Here is a 25,011-nt window from a genome sequence, read left to right as displayed (position 1 = left end):
GGACTGTCAAGAGTGGATGAGCTGCACTCAAGAGACAATGTTGTGGTCCTTCTACAACAGATAGGTGTGTGAATAGCCTGGGCCTATTTTTCTTTATAGAGAGTGGATTTTCATCAGTGGTCTGAAGCAGGCTCCCATGGGTATTCTCCAATACTCTGTTCTTCTCTTCTCTGGGCACCTATGTAAGAAGGCTGGCCTTGGAGACAAATGGGACTTCAACATTTCTGTGTGTGGGCACTCAGTGAGAAAACCACCTGACTATTCTAAGCTTAGGTATCCTCACTTGTCAGGCAAGCACAGGACTGGTTTGCATCCTAAGGTTAGTATAATAAGCAAATGAGATAACATGTATGGATGTTGCCAGACTCAAAATGGAGTTACTTATATCACTCTAGAGAAGTAAATGAAGCCTGGAGACTGTGAAGTGAGGCCCAAGAATATCTGCCTGAAAAAAAGAACCGTAGCCCAGCTTGAAGAGCAGTCCTGCTGGAACTTCAGACCAGCAATGGCCTATTCTGCATTCTTGTAGGATGCTATTGTTTCCTTCCAGGAAAGGGTATGAGATAAGAAATTTATGTGACTTACCTCTTCTCTTTTGGCTCTAATGGCTTAAATGAGAAGTTCCCATTGACTCCTATGTTTAGATATTTGATCCCCAGTGAGTGGAGCTGTTTGGAAAGGACTAGGAAGTGTGGTTTTGCAAGGAGATTTGTCATTGGAGGTGGGCTTTGAGATTTTAAAGGACCGAAGTCAGGTCTCTTTCTCTCTCCTTTGTGATTGTGGATCAGAGGCAAACTCATAGGTACTCCTTGTTTTTGTTCCTGTTGTCATGTCCCCTCCACCATGGTCATGGATTCTAATCCTCTGGAACCACGAGCCTCCACATTAAATGCTTTCTTTTGTAAATTGGCTTGATCATGGTGTGCTGTCACAGCAACAGAAAAGTCACTAAGACACTGTTCAAATTTAGTATCCTGCAAGGGAGAGACTACACACTAAATCTGAGGGAGGTTAAGAACGACTCAAGCCTTAAGGAAGATCATATGTGCAGGAAACAGCTGAGTCAAGATTCATATCTGTGTCCAGACCCTACACTGGGCTGAACAGAAAGCTAAGGCCAGGCCACCCTGTCATGGGAGGAAACAATACCATCACACAAGAGGTGGCACTGGCTAAGGAGACTAGACCACTGCCAGGCAGATGTCTTTGTACTCTTCCATGCTAGGTTGTGGTCCTGCAGTCTCTTGTCTTGTGATCAAGCAAATATTCATGTGGCTTCCCTCATAGTCTCTAGACTTTAGTTATTATTATTATTTTTTTTTTTAGGATTGACACAGGGAACTTTATTTCACATACCTTGGAAAGAATTCTTGTTCATGGTTTCAATTTTTTTCAATCCTCCTCATTTTTATTATTTAAAGGGATCCCCTTAGGAGGTACCCAAGAGAGCCTATGCTTAGCATGTACAAGGCTCTGGGTTCAGCCCCCAACACTACCAGGAACAAACAGGGAGGGAGGGAGGGAGTGAAAGAAGGAGGGAGGGAGAAGGGGGTGAGTAAGTGTCCTTTTAATTCCACCTCAATTTCACCCTCATATAGGAGCTGCTGTGGCCTATCACTACATTCACCACATTCATGTCACAGGTCCCTGGCTCTTCTCTGACTGTTATCTAAGCTGACTCATATACAGTGCTATATAACATGCAGCACATTTCTGTAAGTACCCAATGTCCACGCATTTACGCATGTATGTTTTCACCATGTTATCATGTCTGCAAGATCAGATACCAAAGACACAGGGATGAACAGGGACCGGTAAGAAGTCTGTGTTAAGTGTGTGAGAAAAAGCAGTGACCACTGTACCTATCTGCTTAACAGGTGAAGTAGAAATTTCTGGTTTCTTTGAAGACTGAATTTTGTCATGTGATGTTTTACCCAGGTTGGCTTGTGGGAGGTCACATGATGTTTTGCTGTGACCCCTCACATGTGAGGGGCATGACTTTGGCCAGCTGAGAACATCTGAGGGTGGACTCTAAGAAGAGGACATATATAGAGGTCCATACAGAGTGAAACATCACTTTTTGGATCAACATCACTATGCTGATCTTTGTGCTTCAACACTTGGCTTTGCAGAAACATTTCAGAGAGCTTCTCCTGGCCATCCAACTGAGTCTTTCAGCTTTTGCTGCTTCGTGTTGGCCTTTGGACTGGATTTCTGGTATCCTGATGACTGAGTGTGGTAATCTTCTAATGATCCATCGACACTAATCAGCAGGAAGCAGATAAAAATGGACTACAGCCCTTTACCCTACTAATCTTCTACCTAAGGTTGCAGGAGGTTGGGAGGGAGGTAAAGGTGCTTAAGAACCCTAAATAAAGTAGGACTGCTGAAAAATCTAAGCCAGCAAGCAGGCTCTGCTCTGGTTAGAGCATAGATGAACGGCACAGTGGTTACAATCACAGTGGTCTAAGAGTCAGAGGAAATTCACTTGTCTCTGGGAACCATGTCAGGGTCAGCAGCAGGCTCAAGTCAAGGCCGTTAGCCATGGTCCTGAAGGCCACAAGAAGCTACTGAAAACCCTCAGGAATTGGAGATACCTGGTTCTGTCCACATCGGCTAGCCAATGCTGGCTCCAGTGAGAGAAGCTAAGAAGCTTGGGCTCCGTATGAGAGAGAAAGAGGCTCCAACGTGCAAGTTGGGTACTGATAAGGCTGGATGACATGCTCTACTGCCAAGCTCTCACTTTAGTGAGAGGACTGGGTTGATGGAAGGTCATGGTTAGAATTTGGGATGTTAGGAGTCTTAGGAATCTTTGAAGAGGATTTAATCTATGTCTTAAAAAATGGGGCTGGAGAGAAGGCTCATTGGCTGTTCTTCCAAAGGTCCCGAGTTCAGTTCCCAGCAACCACATGAGGGCTCATAACTATCTATAATGAGATCTTGTGCCCTCTTCTAGCATATAGGCACACATGCAGACTGAACACTGTATGCATGTTAAATAAATCTTTTAAAAAATTGCAGCTAGTATTAAGACATGTTATTGCAATTATTATTTTGAAATGACACTTTAGACTTGGCATGTGGGAGGTAAAAACAGGTGGCTCTCTATGAGTTAGGAGCCAGTTTGGTCTACATAGCAAGTTCCAGGCCACCCCACTTCCCTCTCATTCAATCAATCAATCAATCAATCAATCAATCAATCAACCAGTCAGTCAGTCAATCAACCAATCAATCACTATAAAAAGTACACTTTGGCCAAGGTTACCTTACTGATACCTACAAGATAACATTACTGGTCTGATTTGGCTTCTTTTGAGCCAAAAGTGTTATTTAAATCCTCTGAGATTTAGGATCCTACCTGTCAGTCAGCTTTCAAACATAGGTGTGGGAAGGGAAGGCCCCACCCCTTCTTGAGTAGCCACTGCCAGTTAATAGCTACTGGGGGAGGAGTAGTAATTTTCTTCAATGGAGTAACCCCCTGGTCAGTTGTCCGTGTTCCATCAAATCACCCATCATTCATTCATGTTCATGTAGGCAACCCTAATTAAACCCTGGCTCATACTCAGCAAATAGACCTGAAAGGAGAAGGAAGACTTGCTGGGAAGAAGAAAGGTTTCTGTGAGACAGTAGGAAAGGAGAGGGCAATGGGGTGAATAAGATCAAAATCCATTCTATACCTGTGTAAAGTGTCAGCAAATAGATAAAATACGGGTGTTATAGTTCAGAGAGATGTGTGGCACCCTGGCACCTTAGATCCACCCTGTGAGTTTATTGAGGAGAATGGACTGGGGCATGGGAGGGAGGGGGTGGTTTACTCCATCCGTTCCAGGACAAATGGCATGGTTCATGCTTTGTGTATGCCTAGCAGAGCTGAAAGTGAACGTTACTCACAGGCCTCCTGATCAGATCCTTGACATCCATCGTAAGCACATTCTGTCCTGTCAATCACATCACGTGTTTTCTTCTGTGCCGTGGTAGCACGAAATCCTTTCTTTGGAGCATACAGATGTCATGTGAACAGTACATTTATTGCCCTGGGTAGGGAAGTTTTCAAACTGTTTTCCGGGAATCCTATTTCATTGTTCAGAGCGGACTCCTTTCCTGTCATTCCACCTTCAGTGACCAAGTTCTGTCCTACAAAAGGGCTCAATATGTCAATTGTATTTGCTATAGCAACATGTAACCCCACTCCCTTTTTTCATGTAACCAGGCTGGCCTCATTATCTGTGTAGCTGGCCTTGAACTCTAGATCCTCCTGCCTCTTGGAAGCCAGGATTCTAGGCATGCCCCATTCTGCCAACCTCACTTTGAATTAGAGATGGCATCATAGCAGTCAGCGTGAGCAGAACTCTGAGTCAGAAGGGCGACTCTTTTCTTTTTGATCTGTGTCATCCATATTTCTTGTTTCTGTTAGTTGGAAGAATTTATCCCAATGGAATTTGTTTGGGGAAGCTTTTTGATAGGCTCAGAGCTGCCTGATCTCTTGGATTATAAATAAGAATTTGGCCAGGACAGTTCCATGTTCCGCTTCCAACTCTTGGTTGAGGTGGTGTACACAGGCCACTCTGTGAGTTCTTCAGGGTGGCTGTAACTGTAAGCCCATGGAAGCTTCCAGAATCATAGAGTCAGAAGTAGAAATGAGTGAAAGAAAAAATGTGCTGTGGGAATTATTCCACTGGGGAAGGGGATGAAGGTTGTCAATAAATCCAAGCTGTGAAGCATCTTGCATAATAAGTAGCGTGCATTTTATTGGGAGAAAAGATATAAGACCTGTGCTGTAGAATCTGTATGCATGTTCAGTTTAAAGAAGGTGTAGTGGGTAGAACTTTGGGAAGAAAAGTAGAAAGAAAAGAATTTTGGGGGAAACACAAGTAAAGTGACATCCAGGGCAGTATTGGTCCAGTCTGCAGTGCTATGGGAGCGAGGACTTCAGCACAGCCTCTTCCTGTGCTGGGGATGGAGGCAGGCACTTTGTAGACATTGTCCTCTTAAATCTTCTTAAGAGTTCCCCCGTATTGTTTCACAGGCAGAACAGTGAAGCAGTCAAATGATTCCTCAGTGCTATGAAGTTGGCTAGCAGTAGGGCTTGGGTTTAGACTCAAATCTGGCCAGCTTCAGAGCCCTGGAGGCTTCACACTGAGGCTTCTGGCTCAGAAACAGCTCTGTGTGACGATCAGACTGGCTTTCTTCCAGGGCTGGACAAGCTCTCTTTCAACACCAGGACTCTAGGTCACAGCTCAAAGCATACGGAGAAGCATTTTCATCACCTTTGTATTCAAAGATCTGCTACTGAATTTTATCTCTGTGGTCTGGAGGGGTCCTCCTCCTCTGACACTGTCATTTATCTTGAGAAAAGATGATTGATTTAGAGGTGTAAGTGTCTAAGCCCTTGGTTGACCTGGGCAGCCAAGCCCCTTGACTTTGCTGGTGGGATCTGAGAGTATTTGGGGGAGACGAGTAAGCTGATGGGGTGGTGGTGGGTTTTATTGTGCTATTAGGAGCTTTATGCTTTGACAGGAGTGTTTCCTGTAGCCTCATAAAACAAGCTGGAAGGTCTTACATCATCCTTTCTGCCATCCCAACAGAGACAAGACCTTTTTCTATACTTTGAATATTTCCCGATGGTCCACTCTGGCCAACCCACTTTTCCAATTGTACAAAGCTCTGTAACAGGTGTGGAGGAAAGCCGGAGAGGTGGGGGAGAACCCATCAGCTCAGGTTGTTTCCCTGATGTTCCTGGGAAAGACAAATGACTCATGTTAGAGCAGAGTACCAAAACCTCTCAGAAACAGGCCCGTTTAGCTTGGGCAGTATATGAATAAGGCAGTTATGCATCTCTTGGATGTCTGGCAAGTTTGTCGTCATGGCAATTCTCCCACTGAGGGAGGTCTGCTTGCACAAGTTGTCAGCCTGTGTCCCAACCCCAAGCCACCTGAGAAGGAGGGGCCAGTCCAGTCCATTCCTTATTTATAACTCGCTCTGAGAGAGGGGGAGGGATCACCAGGTTAACTCCCTGGCAGGCTGCCTGTCAGAGTTACATCTACAAATGTCTCAGAAGCAGCCGGCTGGCTGCATCCTTCTCACGTTCCTGAGTCTGTTTGGACTGGCTGGTGCAGTCACCAGAACATATTACATTGGGATTTTGGAAGAATACTGGAACTATGTGCCTCAAGGGAAGGATGTTATTACTGGGAAGAGTTTCTCCGAAGACAAGTGAGTGAACTCGGGGTCCTCACAGACTCCCCAGTTTGACCTCTTTTCAGCTCTGGATTAGGGAGGTTGTATTCCTTAGGTGGCTGTGGTGAAGGTGGCCTGACTGAGGTGGAAAGGCAGGTTTCACCTCTGCCTGAGGATCCCCAACCTAGGTGGATCTCTAACTTGTGAGAGAAATTCCCATCGCTCCATATTCACTGAGCCATCTGTTACTCTTGACTGTGGAGACATGTCAACCAGGTGTTTTGAATAGTCGCTTTTCCTTGGTGGCTTCTAGGGGAGTTTGGGACTCTGTTAAGAAGAAAAACAAAGGCAAAGTTGTGAAAATTTGAGACCATTCAAGGACTAAGTGTCAAAGCTGTTTTCTTAGTTGTGTTTGGGGACTGTGGTGTACTAACTGTTCTATATGAGGCCTTGCTTTTCTTTTGTGGTGTCAGATGTAAAACAGAGGCGGTTACAGCAGAAGTGCTACTCATGTCTGAAGAGTTTCCTTTGGGTCTACTCAGAATTGGGTCTTCCTTTCCCGAGCTGCTTGTTCCAGTCTCGATCCCTTCATCCCAAAGTGCAATGCCTTCTCAGAACTAGAGCTCAAGACACAGTTGAGGAAGGTGGTGCTGGAGTGTCTCTGGCTTTTAATTTTAGCAGACAGCATCCCTCCCTTCCAGGGCTGAGCGTCCAGCTCAGGTGTCTTACCTCTTCCATGGTCTACCCTTGAAGCCAACTGCTGGCTCTGGAAGCTGTGATGATGTGTTTTCAACTGTGTGGTTCTCAGAACACATTAGATCTGACAACTGAAATTTATGCTCCTTTCTTGATATACACAGACCATTATATTCAACAGCTACTTTTTGTTTCCTAAAGATGAGCTTATTTTCTCAAATTTAGGAATGGCTTGGGGTCTGCCATGATATCTTTTCAAGTCAGTCCTCTCTGTCTAGAAGGAAGACCTAAGATCCAGCTGGCTTTGATATTCAGCTTCCTTCCTTTCTAACACAATGGTGGCAGTCATGTCCTATTTTCTTAAAAAAAAAATGAGGATCCTGCTAATTTGGTGGCCAAAGAGTTTTTTGGATTTTTTTTTTTTGTGCTTCTTATTGAAAAGTTTTTTGCTGAGTTATTTCCAAGTAAAGTACTTGATACATTCTTGTCCTCCAACTTCTGTCCATCATGGTAGTCATCTTTAATACATGAACAAGTCATTAAATAGTACCCTAACTTCCAGAGTGATCTCTGAAGTTAGAGCTTTGTCACGAGAAAATGCCTAGTGTGAACAGCTATAAGACATTAATAGGTTCAGAATATATACCTGGAATGTGATGTGGCTGGGATAGCTGTGGCTTCTCCCCCCCTCCCCCCAGGACTTGTGTTAGGGACTCTTAAATCCACTTCTGCCCATAGATGTCATTTCCCATTTTTTCCAATGAGGAAGGAGGCTCTGATGTTGAATGCTTGGTATGGTTTACCTGGCAAATGACCTCACCTAATACCTGGCTTGGGTCCCAGGGTCCATGTGTTCTCTTTCCATGCAACCTAATTCTTGGAAATCTTGAACATTTCCTACTGAGCTACTGAGCTAAACCCAGCTTTGAAGGAAGGAAGAGCCTCAGTGGCATGAACTTTCTTTTTTTTTTTTTTTATCAAGGGTATATTTAATCTCAGCTGCCTTCTTCTCAGAGAAAAGTTGAAAATGATCCTGAATGGCCAGTGACCAAACTGACTCTCACATGAGTCTTAAATACTCAAGACTAAATTGCTGCTTACACAAAACTGTATAAAAAAAAGGGGGTCTCTCTGTGGACCCCTTCAATAAAATAAGGTGCTTTTAATAAAGGGCAGTACCATGGATGGGAATTCTTGGGTGAAAAAGAAACTAGACGTATGGAAACCATTTCTGTGGTCCAGATTTTAATGAATCCACCTCACATCAGTTTTAGTTCCATGTATGTATGTACCTAGCTTTGGAAGCAGTAGGCACATGGTGATGTCACATTGATGATAACTGGGTTCCAAGGCTTTTCTTTTTACAGAGGGACATGTTTGTGAAGAGCCGTGGCTATTCCTTGAAAGGGGAATGCAGATTAACCCATGAGGGTATTTATTGGAGAGTTTTAGGTCATGGCAGGTGGCTCAGGGAGAGTCAGGAGTGTTTTTGTAGTTGGCAGACTTGATTGTAGTCCCCAGTACATACACAGCTGCATGTGACAAGGCCACCATGGGGGGGCATAGATGAGCCCAATGTACACACTCTGGAGTCACTCAAGCACCATGACAACAGAAGAGAAGTTACACCATTGAGACAACAGAGGGAAAGGCCCATCATTGAGATGACAGAGGAGAAGGCCCACCACTGAGATGATAGAGGAGAAGGCCCACCATTGAGACAACAGAGGAGAAGGCTTACATATATTGAATAACCTTTCTTTCCACAGAATCTTTTCAGTGGCAATATCAAATGGGGGAGAGAGAGAGAGTGAAAGGCCATTCATTTGTATCTTCAAAGCAAAAACAAGTCACTTATTGGGAAAGACAGACTCCTTCCTGGCAGGCCATTGTTTGGGGGCACTCAGACAAATGTTCAGCATTTCAGACCCAGGGAGCCATGAGGCCGATGTTCCATCAGAGGGGAACAATCTTGAAAAAGAATCTAGACTTGACTTCTAGATTTTGCTACTTCAACTTGTTGTGTGGTGTTGAACATGCCACACTAGCTGTTGTTTTCTCAGATGTAGCTAAGGAGGAGAGCTAAATGCATCCCCAACCTCACATGAGCATCATGTGAAACTAGACTGGGGTCCTCTTACCAGAGATGTGCTGTTGTTCTTCCTTCTCTGTCACTATGTGCTTGACTGAGGTACACAACTTATCTCTAAAGCCAGAGTCAGAGCTCCAGGAGGTCAGAGGGGAAAGGCCCAACCTATTAACCCCTCTGACCACCCAGAGCCTCGTCTATGGCCATATCACATGTGGTGCAGGGCAGAAGCCAGACACTCTGGGTCTCTGAAGCCAAAGCACATCACTTTATCTATGTAGCTGCTTTTCCTTTGGATAAGAGAAGTTGAAAAGGAAAAAGTAATAGGAGATAAGAGAGTGAGCCTCAAAGTTTCAGCAATACAAAGACACATGGAACCCAAAACTCAACAGAATGGAGGTCCTTGGGTTTCTACAGAAGATAAGATGGGAAATAAGTGGAAATTATTTTTCTGAAATTCTAATAGCTGGATGGTGCAATTTAACATCCCAATGTGATGCTTTTGCTTGGTCATAGTGTTCAAAAATATGATTGAAAGTATCAGTCACTGCTTTCCTAGAAAGGATAAGATTTCAGAAGTGTGTTCCATTTAGAGGCATTGGCGCTGTGTACTCCTCTCCCTCTTCACTGGGTGGAATGGGGACACCAGGCTCCTTTGATTTGCCCAGGATTGGTGTCAGCATTTTGATCCATCCATGCCAGGCCTGCTAGGGCTCATAAAGAACTTAATTAAGGTGTGACTGTGCTTCGGTGGTAAAGCCTGGTCTTTAATGGAGCTGAGTGGGTCATCTTAGTTAAAGGCAGAGTTTTTACCACAGATGTCATTAGGCGAGTCCTGTACGTGCAGCTTCTTCCCAGTGGAATGCAGGGCTGCCTATGGATGTGAGATGCCCCTGATCGTGATTTTGGTTGGTGTCTGTCAAAGCCCAAATGTTGGAGGTGGGTAGTAGAGAAAGTTCACCTCACCATCACCACAGCAGCCTACCGGTAGGACAAAGTTTGAGTAGTCTCTAGTCAGAGGGCCTACAAGGGGCATCTGTCTGGAAGAAAGGCTGTTAGGGGGAGCAGGGAGGTGACAGAGAGGCCTGCCTAAGGTCTAGAACAAAGGGAAGGGTTTCATTTCATTAGTGCTTGGTCTTAGATGAACAGCAACTAAGACCATCAGTTGTGAATTTGGACTGGAGAAATGGTTCTGTGGATAAAATACTTGATGTGTAAGCATGAAGACCTGAGGTTCAATCCCCAGAACCCACAGAAGCCAGATGTAGTGCGCATCTGAAATCCCAGCACTCCTGCTGTGAGATGGGAAGTGGACACAGGTGAACTCCTGGAAGCTTAAAGAGCCAGCTGGCTTTCTGTGTGACATGTTTCTCAAGTGAAGTGGAGGTTTGTGATAATTGCCCTCCATATATACTCTCTCTCTCCCTTCCTCCCTCCCTCTCTTTCTCTCTCACACACACACGTACACACACATATACACACCACACCATACCATACCACACTACACCATACAATAGTTCTAAAAACCATGAATAGCTTGGAGCTGCTGTTATATCTTATACTGGCAAGCAGTTTGTTTCCCCCCAAAGAGCAGGTTGAACAAATTAGAATTTTGTATTTGCTATAAAGCAGTCCAGATGTGAGCAGCCTAAAGTTGGTAGATAGACTGCATGATGGAGATTTATAGGCAGTCTGTATTTTTGGCCCAACCATCCTTAGCATGAAGTTTCCTTCTTCAAAGATATTCATGATGCACCAGCCTTTAAAGGACTATCATGTAGAACTCACCCAACCATCTTGGAATCTAGCTCTATGATAGGGTGCTTTTCTGGTATGCCTCAAGTTCAATCCCCTGAACAGAGGGGAAAAAAAGAAATCCCATCCAGCCAATTCTGCTACACATCTGGATACTCACAGGAGAGTGGAAAATTAGGTCATTTAGTATGTGCTTTCCTGATGGAATTAAATTCTGCTATGAAGAAAATGGGGTCCCCTGTTACCTCTATCTCCCAGCAGTCAATGGCATCTTCCTAGTCCCTTCTCCCTCTTACTGCCTCCATGGCAGGGCTGCTGAGATCTGGAGACACAGTGTGACAGGTAAGAGTCTCAGTATCCTTCCTGTGCTCTAAGCTCTGCATGTCATACCTGACCCATCCGACCCTGGTCAGGGGATCAGTAAGTATAGGTAGACTTTCCCAGCATCACTTCATTTTTCTCTTCAGAAATATGGGCCTAATAATACTTGGGGGTGTGTTGGTTTCCCATGCCTGTGACCAAACGGCTATGAACTAGGTGGATTCAAACACCAGTAATTTACTCTCTCCCAGTTCTGGAGGCCACAAGTCCAAAATAAAAGCCACATTCTTTGTGGGACCTACGGGAGAGCATTCCTTGCCTCTTGGACTTTTGAAGGTGTCTTGCATTCCTTAGCTTGTGACCACTTCTCTCCAATCTGGACCTCCATTTTCATAAAGAATGGTCACTCTTTTATCTCTAGGACTTCTAAAGACTGGAAAGAGAAAGACTCACGTGGCCATGTGCCCTTTTCAACCTAAGGAAGCTGCATCATAAATGTTTTAAACATAAATTCTGTGCATTCTGAGGGGCTTCTGTGAAAATCAAGTGAGACAAAGTAGGACCCAAGCTTTAGGTGGAACTACAGTAGTTGTAATAAAGAATTATATGGGAATGCATAACTCAGATGACTTTTAAAAATTACCCATCTAATTAGGGAAGGCGTGGCTTCCTAGTTCTAATGTGGAATCTGCCTCCACCCTCTTTGCCTAGTGTTGGTTGTCCTGATATGGACCTGTTTTCATTTTTCGTGAGTAGCATCCTTTTCAGGCTTAGATGACGCTGTGTCCTTCTTGTGGCTATAAGAGCCTCACATCTGCTCTGGTTACATGTTCTGTCACCCGTATCCACTTGCCTCCGACACTCAGGCTTTGTACAGCATAACTGGCATTGATATCACATGTGTCACCATTTACCAATGTGTAGGTTTCCCAGTCAAATGTAAATGTAATAAATGTTGTCTCTTGAGTATAGGGACGGAGAGTGTATGCCTTGCCCTCCATTTATAGTTCCAAACATCATTTGCTCCATGATAAGTGATGGGAAAATAAAGCCAAAACATGTAGGGGATGGATTTCTTGGTGGAGTGCACACACCTTATGAGCCACAAATCCCACCTTAGCACCACTAAATGGTTTCTGACTACCGCCAATCTTACTGGTTTTTTGAGGTCAGCATTTCCATCACAGTATGACCCCTTGGCAGTGTCAGGTGAAATCCCCACCTTGGCTTTTAGACAGTTGCTAGTGGGGAACTTCTGGACCACACAGGAGAAACAGATGCCACAGGAGAAACAAATGTCTTTCTCCTGAGTCAGCAGCTGCTTCTTCTGCTCAGCTCCCATGAGCCTCTTCTTCAGAAGAAGAATCGCCTTCTAGAACTCACAACAGTGGGGCCTCCATCCTGTGACTTCAAACACATACTGGATATTCACAGACATTTGCTGTGCAGATGTCTTATTTGTAGCACCACCTTTTTTTTTTTTCTTCTTTTTCCTCCTCCACCATTTTGAATGTCTTTAAAAAATACTGTTTTAAAATTTATTCTTGTTTTTTGAAATAGTCTTATTTGTTTTGCACTTTCAATATTTTTCAATTAAATAGTCCACTATAAGCAGGCAGGTGCATGCCTTTAATCCTAGCACTCGGAAGCAGGGGCAAGTAAATCTCTGACTTTGAGACCAGCCTGGTCAGGGTGAGTTTCAGGAAAGACAGCGATACATAGTGAGACTCTATCTTGAAAAACACACACACAAACAAACAAACAAAAAATCCAAAGCAAAACAAAACAACAAAAAGAGAAACATTTCACTCAGATTTTGTTTTATGCTAAGAACAAGGGTTATTTCTAACTTTGCCTACACACCAGAATCAAGTTTTCACTATAGGCCAGGTGACAAGGGCCAGTGACAGCCTTCATATTTCAAGGGTTTCTCATCACAGCCCCTCAAGTTCACAGAGGGCCATGAGCTCCAGGGACAGCCTTTGTCCCAGAACCTGGAAGTCTTGGCTGCTTTGATCTTGAGCTGTCACCCCTCACAGAAGTCCTCCTGGCAGCCGAAGAACAGAGGGTCTTATGATACATGCCCTTATGCAGAAATGCTTTGGGCCACACACACCCTGGATGCTGGGAGCCTAGCGTAAAAACTTAGCGTAGGATCAGGACATTTGTACCAAGAGGCAGACAGGCAAGCTCCGGAAAGTTCTGCTGAAAGAATTTGGTAAGACTGGAGAAAACCTGGATGCCATAGCTTTGCCAGGAAGTCTGATTCAGTGGCCCAGAAATGGGACAAATGATCCTAGTGATGCCAATGCAGACAGTGCCTGGGTGACATCAGAGAACAACTGCTATAGAACGCCCAACCCCTTCCCAGGGGTGACTGACAACAGTCTAGGGACAGGGCTGATACACATCTAAGACTTTGCAAAACAAGCCACTGTGTCACTCAGTGATGAGCTATGTGAGCACGCTGCCCTGCCGTGGGAAGCTGGCCCTGCTTCCTCCCTGTGGTGTGCTATTTCCTCTCATTTCGTGGTTTTGTCAGGCCAATCATGGTAGCATCTGTGATCCTAAGGGTGATGGGGAAAGACTCTGGTGGGGTTTGGGTCAGGACCTTCTAGAGACAGCATCGTGCAGAGGGCTGCGTGAGCATGCCTGCTCAGCCCCATCTGCGTGCGCACGCACTCACTCGTGTGCTCTCCTGTGTGTGCTGGGAGACAGGGTGGAGAAGTGTGGAGGGTCTTCCATCAAAGCCTGTTGGAATGGCCACGCCCTTTGCACAGCCTCCTTGTGGCTTTCATCCTTCGGTCTGAGCGCAGAGGCCTAGCAGCATGGTTGTGACTGCCCTGCTGGGTGACCCAGTGCCGCTCGGTAGCAGGCAGTTCTGCCCACGCTGGTGCTACCGGGCAGCTCATGGGTGACTCATTCCTTCCTCTAAGAGCCTGCTTAATTAAGAGCACTAATGACCTGCTGCTTAACAGGAACCCCCCACCACACACACACACCACGAGATAAAACAAACCAAAGCACCCCAAAGAAGTGCTGTAAGTGCATTGAGGAAATTTGGTCTTTGTCTACACAAAACAAATCTAAAGTCTGGCCATGGGAATCCAGGGTTCCTTTTTGGTTTAAACTATGCCTACACTAGGGTGTAACCATACAGCCTGGACCTTCTTTTCTAAGTAAACTGTTTTTACATTTTTATAGTTTTGCTATTTTTAACTGTGAAAGTGAGCTCATATGCACAGAATAAACATCCCCACAGTGTGATGGGTAAGCAATCCTATCTCCCATGCTTGCCTGTGGACTCTGTCAGTCACCCATGATAGTACTCTTGTGGCTTTCAGATGTTTTCGTCAGTGTACTCACGTGTAAATTTTAAAATACTCCAGTGGAGGTTTCATATGTTGCTCCGGAATGTGCTGTTGTTGGTATTTTGGTGACAATTCAACACTGGAACCCCACCCACCCGCCCACCCACACAACGTGATATAAATTTAGCACCCTGGTCTTTACTCAGGTGCCAACTAAGGAACAGGTCTGTCTTTTAGACTTTCACTATCACAACCATTCTCTACTTTGCAAGCAAGTGTTGCTGGTCCTATTGTATAGATTGGAAACCAGACCCAGGTTGTTGCTTTGGGGCTTTGGCCCTGTGGCTCCTAGGATGTGCACTCTTCTCTGGGCAGGCTCTGCTTCCTCCATGGAGGTTCTGAACCCATTGTTTCTGCCATTATCATGGGAGCTTTCCTGACTGGCTTAGTTAGCATCAAGGGCAGGCAGGATTGGCACATCCTAGTGTCCAGGGGAGAACAGTGAGGTGGTGCCTGGGCAGGTGAGGGGTTTGGGCCTCAACCAGCTGACATCTGCAAAGGCATGTGTTCAGCTCTCGCTTGAAGGAGAGGCTGACCACTGAGCAGAGAGGGCAGCACGGTGTGGAAGCAGCTCTACACCTCCCTTCACCTGAGCAAAAAGGAGCTCGCCCTGAGGCCCACACACCAGTCTCCCCTGGAGTAGGTTTTAGCGGCTGCTTGTTATTAAAAGGACACAACCCTTGGGGCTCCTTGACCTTTCTCCTAACTCCATCAAAGGCCTTTTCTCAGCCATGAACAGTCTCTCAGCCTGAAGAAGAAGTCATTTCCAGGAGTCATAGCCTCCTGGATCCATGGTACATCTAGCTCCCCAGTGATGTTCTGGGGCTCTTTGAGGTGAGACTCAGCTGCTCTGATCCCTCAGAGGACTCAGTTGAGGACCCAAGAAGGTTCTTCTGCCTCGAGGCTAAGGCTTGCTTCATTAGAACAGGCTTAGTGCTGGGTGAGTTTGACCCAAGCTTGTGGTCATATTAGATGCTTCAGGACAGGCTGGCACTTCCATGTGTTAGGAGGAGGAAGGAATAAGCATGTGTTAAAATTAGAATAATTAATAAATGTGTATGTGTGTGTTTGTCACAGTATTCATCTGATGGTCAGAAGACAACTTGTGAGAATCAGTTTTGCATTTCCAATATGTGGGTTCCCAGGGTCAAACCCTAGTCATCAGGCTTAGCAGCACCTTTTTTTGCTAACTGTCCTACTGGCCCATTGCTTTAGTTTGCCTTTCATGTCTTGTTAGACTCTGTTTAAATGTTTTTCTTTTTAATTTTGCTCCTGTTTGTAACTGACAGAAAGGCCAGCAGGCTTTGACAGGCAGACCCAGAAAACTGAAGCCAGTAACAGCATATGTTGGATTTTTGAGATGTGATGACCACAGACTGTACCCTGGAGCTGAGCATCATGGATAATGCCCGTGTCTTTTGATTAGCAGGGGCACCTATTAAATGAGCATGAAAAGATTCTTCCCTAGATATTCCGGGGAACAACTCAACTGTGTGCCAGGCATTATGTCACCTATATGTAGGCAAGTCACACTCAAAGATCCTGACGCACAGTGATGCCTCCTGTCTGGCCTGAGCACAGGCAAAGAGCAACTCCAGAGCAGACACCTGTGTGACCTCCTCCCCATTTTCCCATATGATGCACCTCAGTCGTGACTCCTACTAGCCACTAAGATATGAAGCAGAAGATAAAATTATCCTTGCCATTCTTAAATATTTAGAGAATATTTATGCTCAAGCCTGACAACCCAAGCTATTCTGCAAATGTAGCTTGTGGCACTCTCCCATCTCCAACTTGCCAATTTGTGGGCAAATTCAGACAAGTTTTGTTTGCTAGTTTGCTTTAGGTCCTTAAGCAAGCAGAAAAGCTTCCAGGACATTTTCAGAGAAAACTGGGCATTAGGAAGTTAGAGGGAGTTAGGAATAGAAAAGCTATTTGTCTTTGATAAGCTTACCAGCTAAGAGCAGAGAAAGCACGTTTTGAAAAATGCTGTTCCTGGGGTAAAATGCTGTTCCTGGGGTAATATGCTGCTACCAAATGTAGAGAGAAGGGAGGCTGGAGTGATGGCTCAGCAGTTAAAAGCAGGTTACAGAGGACCTGGGTTGGATTCCCATCACCCACAGCCATCTATAGCTTCAGTTCCAGGTATCTGATACCCTCTTCTGACCTCTGTGAACGCCAAACATGAAGGCAAAATATTGTCACATAAAATAAAAAACATAAATCCTTTTTTTTTTAAAGAAAGACTTTGAACTGACCTTGAAAGATACTTGGAAAATTTTAGACACAGAAAAATAAGACAAAAACAAACAAACAAACAAAAAACAATATCAAAAAGAGGGAGCATTTACTTGGATTCACCATTTAATGGATATTGCCCATCAGTGCAGGGAAGAGGTGGAGGCAGGAGCTGGCTGTGACTTATTTCATCCTGTTGAGCTCTGTTCCCACAAGTTCCAATGTCTGTCTGCCAGATAAGCCCCACATCCAAAAGGTTCATCAGTCTCCATATAGTACCACCAGCTGGGGGCCAATTGTTCAAACACATGAGCCTGTGGGTGCAATTTGGACAGATGTGCTGTGTGCCAAGGACAGCGAAGATGATGGAAACTTGGAGCAGAGAGAAAGGAAACCAGGCAAGGAAAGAAATGGGGGCTGGTTTTCTGGAAGGAGACTTCAGCCACTCAGACCAAGCCTCTGCATCCTGGGCTTCACTCAGGTATCTTCTCCTCTGTCTGTCAAAATCTCCTGCCTTCTAAGAGGACATCTTTGCTCACCAGAGGAGGGGTTCCTGCCTACTGCACATGCTGACCTGTAGCAGCATCTCCCCAAGACACCTGTAAGGTGGGCAAAGCCACTGTTGAGACTCAAGACTGTTGGGAGCTTGCAGCTAGTCAACACTGTACTGATATTTAACAATCCCTTCAAAAGAAAATGAAAACGAAGCCCGAATTTCCTTTAGTTGTTGAGTCTTGGTGAAGCTGATGGAATGCATTTCTTAACTTCACTGACATCAGACTTGCTGGGGCTCCAGCAACAAAGCGACGTCTGCTTGGACAGAGCTGTGCACAGACAAGGGTGGGGGAGGAATTGGAACCAGATAACAGTGAAGTAAAAGGAGGTAGAAATTCTGCTCAGGTGTTAAAACTAGACCTACACCAGGCCAGGCAGATGTGTGCCACACCTGGGCCATTGAGAGTGGGGGGCTCAGTGGGCCAGATGCTAAGGAATAACTCCCCATAGCAAGCCTGAGGTTGAGCAGAGGTTTGAGCAGCTGCATGGGTGTCCTGAGAATCCAGAGGTGGAAACTTAGGAAAGGGTTGGGCTAGTGGGCAGAAAGCAAACAGGACAAAGAAGTATGGTCCAATATGATGGTGAGAAGCCAGAGGGGGGAGTCTGCCCCAAATTGTCATTTTGAGATAAGTCTGGCCAAACATCCTGGATGAGACCCTCCAGAGACACTTATTTGCAGATGTTGTGCCTACTTGCTTTCAGCCAGCACCTGTGTCTCCCCATACTTCACCTTCCAAATAAATCTGCTTTTGCTTCCCTAAAGCAACCTCTGATCCATGACCTTGACACGACACTTGGCATGTTCATCACTGCCTCCTTTCTGCCTTGTCTTCTAGGCCAGCATCAGAGTCTCTTCCTCATGTCCACCAACACCCTCATCCAGGGACCCTACTCACTTCGGTACCCTAAGCATCCAGGCCAGGACCTTGTATGCACTGTGTCCTCAGTCTGTTCTTAGAAGCCAACAGAATGGTCTTCAGGCTCCAGGACTGACATGTGGGACGGACGTGCTGGGAGGTCGTTGGAGCAGCACAGACAGAGGCTTCCCCTGGTCCTCATGCAAAGTGCCCTTGTGTCTTCAGGGGCCTGTCCCACATATTTAGCCATTAAATATGCCTAAAGACTTTATCTTGGCTTAAGGAACTCTATCTCAGGAGAAACATGGTCTGTGGCTCTGCCACTGAGCAGAAAAGGAATGTAGGGAATTCTGGCTAAGGACCTTATGGGTTTTATAGCAAAGGCTAAGTAACTACAGAGAGAGTAGAGAGCATTCAGGCAGATTCTTCTGGGGTTAGTTAACTGGTATCAAAAGCTCTACCAGGTGGGTCCAGCCTGTGGCCAGTAGAGCTGTAAATGTGTCCTAACCTAAAGCCATAAACTCACTTAAGACATGTCAGTGTTTTGCTAACTTGATTTCAGGCCCTCTTTTCAAGTGTGAACTTTGTAGATGATCTTCCACAGGTTCCCAGATTCTCTCGGACTAAACCAACTGGCCAGTCCGTGGCTGTCCCCGGACACTGTGGTTAGGGTGGGCCAGGTGTGGGTCACAAGCCCCATGTGATGATGATGTATCGGGGAGTATGATGTGCTCACAGGGTAGGCTGTGTCCTCTGCTCTGTCTCTGGCATCCCCTCCAAAACATACAAGAGAACATGGAATATGTGTTCTTTGACCAGAGAATGGAGTGTGGGTCTCCACAGGAAGAACTGTCCACGGCAGCCTTCTATTCTCCTTGGCCTCCGCAGCTCCTCTTTTCTGAATTCCCCTAGAGATAAGTTCTGAAGGAGCTTATTTCACATCCCACTTTGTGTAAAAAACCTCTCCTTACCTCTTCTGCTCAGTTCACAATCTGTGTTCTCACAAGTCACCCTCCAAAAATGGAGCTCCTTCAGGTAAGGGACCGTCTCCTCTCTGATCTTGAGTACTGAGTCCAAGGGTTGTCACAGTGGTGTATGTTGAATGCACACCCATTTCAGGACTGTGTCCCTGGCTGGACTTGACCTCTTGCACCCAGCGAGCACATCTGTGACTAGAAACGGTAGAGCTGGGGATGGATCCAGAGCTGGTGTGCAGGCATGGAGGAATGGGAGGATGGAGGATGGGGGACTTGGGGGTGGGGTGAGGGCAGTGCTGCTGGGTTCTGAGTTACAGGTTCCACATAAAGACACAGTATGAGGTGGCTTCCCCTTCCCTGGAGAAGCTATCATGGCCTCTGACAAGTGATCTGAGCCAGCGCTCCAAGCTTTAAGCATAGTCCTCCCTTCACCCTGAGGTCCCAGGAGGGCTGCTGTAGCATCCAGTGCTAGAATCTTGGTTCCTCCTTTTCCTTCTTCCTCTCTCCTAACTGCCTGTCTACCCCTCATTGTGTTCTTTCTTTTGCCTGCCTCCTCTAAAATGTCCATACCACTATTGTAAGCAGAATCCTTAAAACACGATTACTATGTCAATCATGCTATGAGTCCGTGCTTCCCAGGAAACGGTAAGTTCTTCAAGCTGGAGTTGAAGGTTTTTCATCACTAACCACCTAACCACTTACATGCAGCCTCAGGGACTCAGCCTCTCAGGCCTGTACCCAGTGTGTAACCTACTCCTCACCTGCTGCTCACACCTCTCCCTCCCCATTGTTCCCTCTTTCCACAGCTTGTGGGTCTCTTCCTGTGTTTTCCTTCCTCATCTGCATGCTCCTTTGAACTCTCCTTATTTTTAGGAAAGTTTTGCCTGAGCTCTCAGACCTCATCAGAGAAGTTCCATTGTGCAATGCTGGTGGCTAATGGAGACACACACAAGTGACCAAAATGTAGAGAACAAGTGTCTATGGAGCATCAGCCATAAATATGTGCATCAATCCCCCCAACACACATGTTCACATGCAAAAATGCAGACACATACACGGTCACACATATACATACACACACACACAAATACACAAGACACATATAGGCATGTATACACACATGCACAGACATGCACACACACAAACGCACACACATGCACATACACATACTCACACATGTGTCTCAAGAATGCACACACACACACACACACACAGCTCAGGGAGCATCATAGAGGAGGGGATGGAAACACTGTGAGATCCACAAGTTGGGAGGACCCAGTGTTTAACTGTGTCATCTGGGTATGACAGAGGTGCCAACTTGTGAACGCACAGCTGCTGTGGTTGCCTGTAAAAGACTTGCACAAGATCAAGCCGGTTAACATTCTGGCTCGAAGCAGGAAGGCCTCATGCGCGCTCTCCTGCAACTGAAGCACTATTGACAGCTGACGGCTGCTGAGGGAGGGAGAGAATGTTTTTCTGTAAGGGTTGTGGCCTCTGGTAGTCAGCATCTCCAGGGGATGGTCCCACACTTGAGAATGTGTAGGCTGCACAGAATGGCCTTGTCAAGTTTTAACAGTTTTTTAATGGGACATGACTTTGGAAGTGGGCTGAGGATAGGGTTGGACCCGGGAGGAGTTAGGATGACTGGGGGTGAAATACAAATCAAAATACATTGAATACACACTTGAAATTCTCAAAGAATTAATACAAATATTATATATAAGAAAAGCTGTGCCCGAGCCTGTTTTTTCAGCCACTCAGTTACCTCTGGACCTCATTGCTTTGTCCAGTATTTTATTGTCCCTTGTAGAGTCCCTTTGTACCTGCACAGCACCGGGGACACTTGAGGGTTAGGGTTAGGGTTAGGTGTGAGCTGAACGGGAACTGAAGGAGAGGGATGGGGAGATGGCTCAGTCATAAGTCCTTACCACACTAGTGGCTCCGTTTGTAATTCTAGTACTTGAGGTGAGAACTGGCAGATGACCAGGTTAACTACCAGGCAGCCCATTTAAATCACCAAGTTTTAGGTTAAAGCAAGAGATCCTGTCTCAGAAAACAAAGTGGATAGTGGCTGAGAAAACTACCTGAGATCTGACTCTGGCCTCCCTACAAATGTGCATATATGTGTACATAGGCAAGCGCACACAAACACACACACACACACACACACACACACACACACACACACTGGCCTGGAAGGGGTGAGCGGACAGTTTGGCTTCAGCACACTTTGCTGTTCTTTCAGTTTGGCTGTGAGCACTACTTATGCCTTTTGACTTGTCATTTCCACACTGGCAAGTTAAAAATACTCTTGCCGAGTCCATAGAGGCCATGGCTTATTATGTCAACACCAAATTAGAAATGGTAACAAGAATTCGATGACCCTACAAAGGCTATTCCTTGAATTGCAACTGAAAACATTTTCCCTCTTGCTTCCAGACTTGCGACCCTATTTCTCGAACGAGGGCCCAACAGGATAGGCGGCATCTACAAGAAGGCCGTTTACAGACACTTCACAGATGGGAGCTATTCCACGGAGATCCCCAAGCCCCCGTGGCTGGGGTTCCTGGGTCCCATCCTGAGAGCGGAAGTGGGCGACGTGATTGTTATCCACCTGAAGAACTTCGCTTCCAGACCTTTCTCTTTGCATCCTCACGGCGTCTTCTACGACAAGGATTCAGAAGGTGATTCTCCCTTCTCTGTCACCGCGCCTTGCTTCTCTTCCATCTCGCAGATCACTCTGATGGACACTGCCCAGGATGCAAAGAGCACACTGACTAACACTCACTTCTTTCCCTCTGCTCTCTCTCCTTCTCTTCTCATTATTTTCCCCCTTTCTTGCTTTTTTTTTTTTTTTTCTTTTTCTTTTTTTCTGAGACAGGCTCTCATGTAGCTGAGGCTGACCTCGAACTTCTGGACTTGCTGCCTCCACTCCCCAGGCTGGGGTTACACGTGGGCGACATCACGCCTGGCGTGTGTGGTGCTGAGGACTGACTCAAAGCTCCACGTGTACCAGAGGCGCACTCTACCGGCCAAGCTTCGCCCCAGCTTCCTTTCTCTTCTTTACGTTGACAGTGAACAGGGCTCTGAGCCCACCATGGCCCCTGAAGCTCGCTGGCTTTCCTCTGTGCCCATCAGTAGTGTTTTGGAAACACTGGCTGAAGGCAGCTTGCTCCTACCTGCAGCCACAGCGCGGGTGGTGGGGTGACTTTCTCAGTGCTGCCTGTCTTAGCTGCTGTTTGGGAGGCCTTTCTTAGTGCACATGCCTGTCTTCCTTCTTGGCTAGCAAGTTTCTTGATTGCTTGTTAACTAATGAAGCGGTTTTGTGCTAGACTTTTGAGATACAAAGATTTTCCAGATGTCAGAAGTATGTATTTCTGTAACTGTGTTAGTTTTTTCATCATGATAACAAATGCCTAATATGAACCAACCACTAAGAAGAAAAAACAGATTTATTTTGGCTCCCAGTTTGGGAGGTTCAGTCATGATCTATTGGCCTCAGAGCTGCTGGGCCCACGAGGAAGCTGCACATCCTGATGAGGATCACTCGGCCTGGTAAAACCACTTACTTCACAGGCAAGAGAAGGAAATAACTGGGTCTCCACCAGTGACCTGAAGACCTTCCTTTAGTCTCTACCTCTTAGATCCACCAGAGGGGTCGTCACTCTGCTCAGGCGAGCAAGCCTCTGACATTAGGGGTCATTTCAGGTCTGCCATGAAATGGTGCCACCCACCTAAAGGTACCTCAGTTAACCCAGTTAAGATAATTTCTCATAGGTATGTTGTCTTAGTTAGGGCTCCACTGCTGTGAAGAGACACAGTGACCATGGCAACTCTTACAAAGGAAAACATTAAATTAGGGCTAGCTTACAATTCAGAGGTTTAGTCCATTGTTGTCATGGTAGGAAACATGACAGAGTGCGCATAGACATGGTGCTGGAAATGGAGCTGAGAGTTCTACGTCTGGATCCGAAGGCACCAGGAGACTGTGTGCCACACTGGGTATAGTTTGAGCATAGGAGACATCAAAGCCTGCCCCCACAGTGGCATACTTCCTCCAACAAGGCCACAGCTCCTAATAGTGCCACTCCCTTTGGACCAAGCATCCAAATACATGAATCAATGGGGATCATATTTTTTTAAGCCACCATTCATGTTCATAAGCATGTCTCCCTACATTCTATCAAGTTGATAATGAACACTGGCTTTCACATAGACCATACCACACGACTAGGGGCATAGCTCATTCGACAGGGTGCTTGCCTTGCATGCGCAAAGCACTGTTTAATTTCTAGCATCTCATAAGTGTGGTGCACACCTGTAATCCTAGAGGCAAGAGGACCAGGAGTTCAAGGCCATCCTTGGGTACATGAATCTGAGGCTAACCTAGGCTACAGACATTCACTATATATATGTGTACCTAGTACACATGTGTGTATGTGTGTATGTATAGTAAAAATAGAAAAAATTCCCTCCTATGCGGATCCTAGGTACAAAAATTGTCAGCAATTCAAATCCAACAATATTTATTGATCTGTCCCGACCCATGGGACTTCAATGGGTTTCTAAAGGGTGGGGGTGGAAAGAATGAAGTAGGACAAAGAGACACAAAGAATGAGGCTAAGTCTGTTTCTCTGATCAAAGCCTTGTTTATTAGAATTTTTACACAATTTTATATAGGGAGAAGGCAGAAAAAGGGGGAAGGCTTATTTACTGCTGCAGAAGATAGCAAGAGTGCTTTATGGTTTGAGATACCGCACCTGCAAGATACTGTAAAAATGTTTCCTTAAGATATCTCAAGGATGCTCCAAGACTAACGAGCAGATGTTCTCACATAAATCTATCACCCATGACCTAGGGTCCTAGTGCAGCTGTTGGTAACTTTTCCACTAATTGGCATTGGCTCCACTAAATGGCTTTGGCTCATTTATTGGCTTTGGCTTCAGTAGATAGCTTTGGCTCCCGGCATTGACCATTCCATAACCAAGTGAGATTTATCCCATGTGTGTATGTGTGTGTGGATTATAAATTTAGGAAGGGACATATGAGAGAGAGAGAGGAGAGAGGAGAGAATGGAGAGAGGAGAGAAAAGAGGGGGATGGAATCTGATTGACATGAAAGCAGAGGGGGGTTTTTGGGAGGAGGAAAAGACAAGTAGGGGACAGGGGACAGAACAATGAGTAAAGGAAGAATGACAACAATGTATGTGTGTGTGTGTGTGTGTGTGTGTGTGTGCATGCAAATGCCACAATGAAGCCATCGCATTGTATGCTAATTTTAAAATACATAAATAAAAAGGTCCATATAAAATGAAAACTTGTGACTTGATGTCTTGATGGCATCTAGAAATGAGCAGGAGTTTGGAGCCTCATCAGCTCCCTGTGGCGCTTCAGTTTTTTGTCCACACTGTGAGTTTCTCTTGCTAAACCCCCAGACATCTTAGTAGTTGATAGTGCTGTGAGGAGAGCCGTTTTCTTGGTTTCTTTTGGATGGTTTGTTGATAAAGAATAAAACCAGAGTTGATGTTGTATGTTGGTCTTGTGTCTTCCTGCCTGGGTGAACTTGCTTGTTAGTGGGTCCCTGTAATTTGAAAATGTAGTATCACCATGAGTAAAGATCACCTAACCTTTATTTTACTTATTAAACTGGCAAAACTTCAGGATAATATTCAATAATTGTAGTGGATATTTCTTGTCTTGTTCTCAGTTTTGGAAAGAAAGCAGTTGGCTTTCCTTTCAATCAAGCATGATGTTAGCTGTGGGGATTTCTTAATTGCCTTTTATTGAGTTAGGAAGAAGTCTTCTTCTATTCCCAGGTGGCTGAGAGTTTTTCATGTGAGTCCTCAATGTCATTATATGCATTTCTGCTTCTTTTGAGGTAACTGTGATATTTTCCTTTGAATCTATTTATATGTTTGTATTAATTGTTTTGCAACTTTGATATTTATGACCAAATCTTGTTTGGTCATGAAATAC

General features: G+C 45.5%; 1 protein-coding gene across 1 annotated transcript in view; it reads left to right on the top strand.

The window, feature by feature from the left end:
* Positions 1-6,046: 6,046 nt before the first annotated feature.
* Hephl1 (hephaestin like 1) overlaps positions 6,047-25,011 on the top strand; it is a 64,300-nt gene continuing 45,335 nt past the window's right edge. Inside the window, exons 1-2 of the mRNA XM_055615599.1 lie at positions 6,047-6,213; positions 21,476-21,720. Coding sequence (XP_055471574.1) covers positions 6,047-6,213; positions 21,476-21,720 — 412 coding nt within the window. The remainder of the gene's footprint in view (positions 6,214-21,475; positions 21,721-25,011) is intronic.

This window comes from Psammomys obesus, unplaced genomic scaffold (assembly GCF_907164565.1).
Source record: "Psammomys obesus unplaced genomic scaffold, mPsaObe1.curated_primary_1811, whole genome shotgun sequence".
NCBI lineage: Eukaryota > Metazoa > Chordata > Mammalia > Rodentia > Muridae > Psammomys > Psammomys obesus.
Note: the sequence above shows the minus strand (reverse complement) of the source record. Positions and strands in the feature narration are given on the sequence as shown.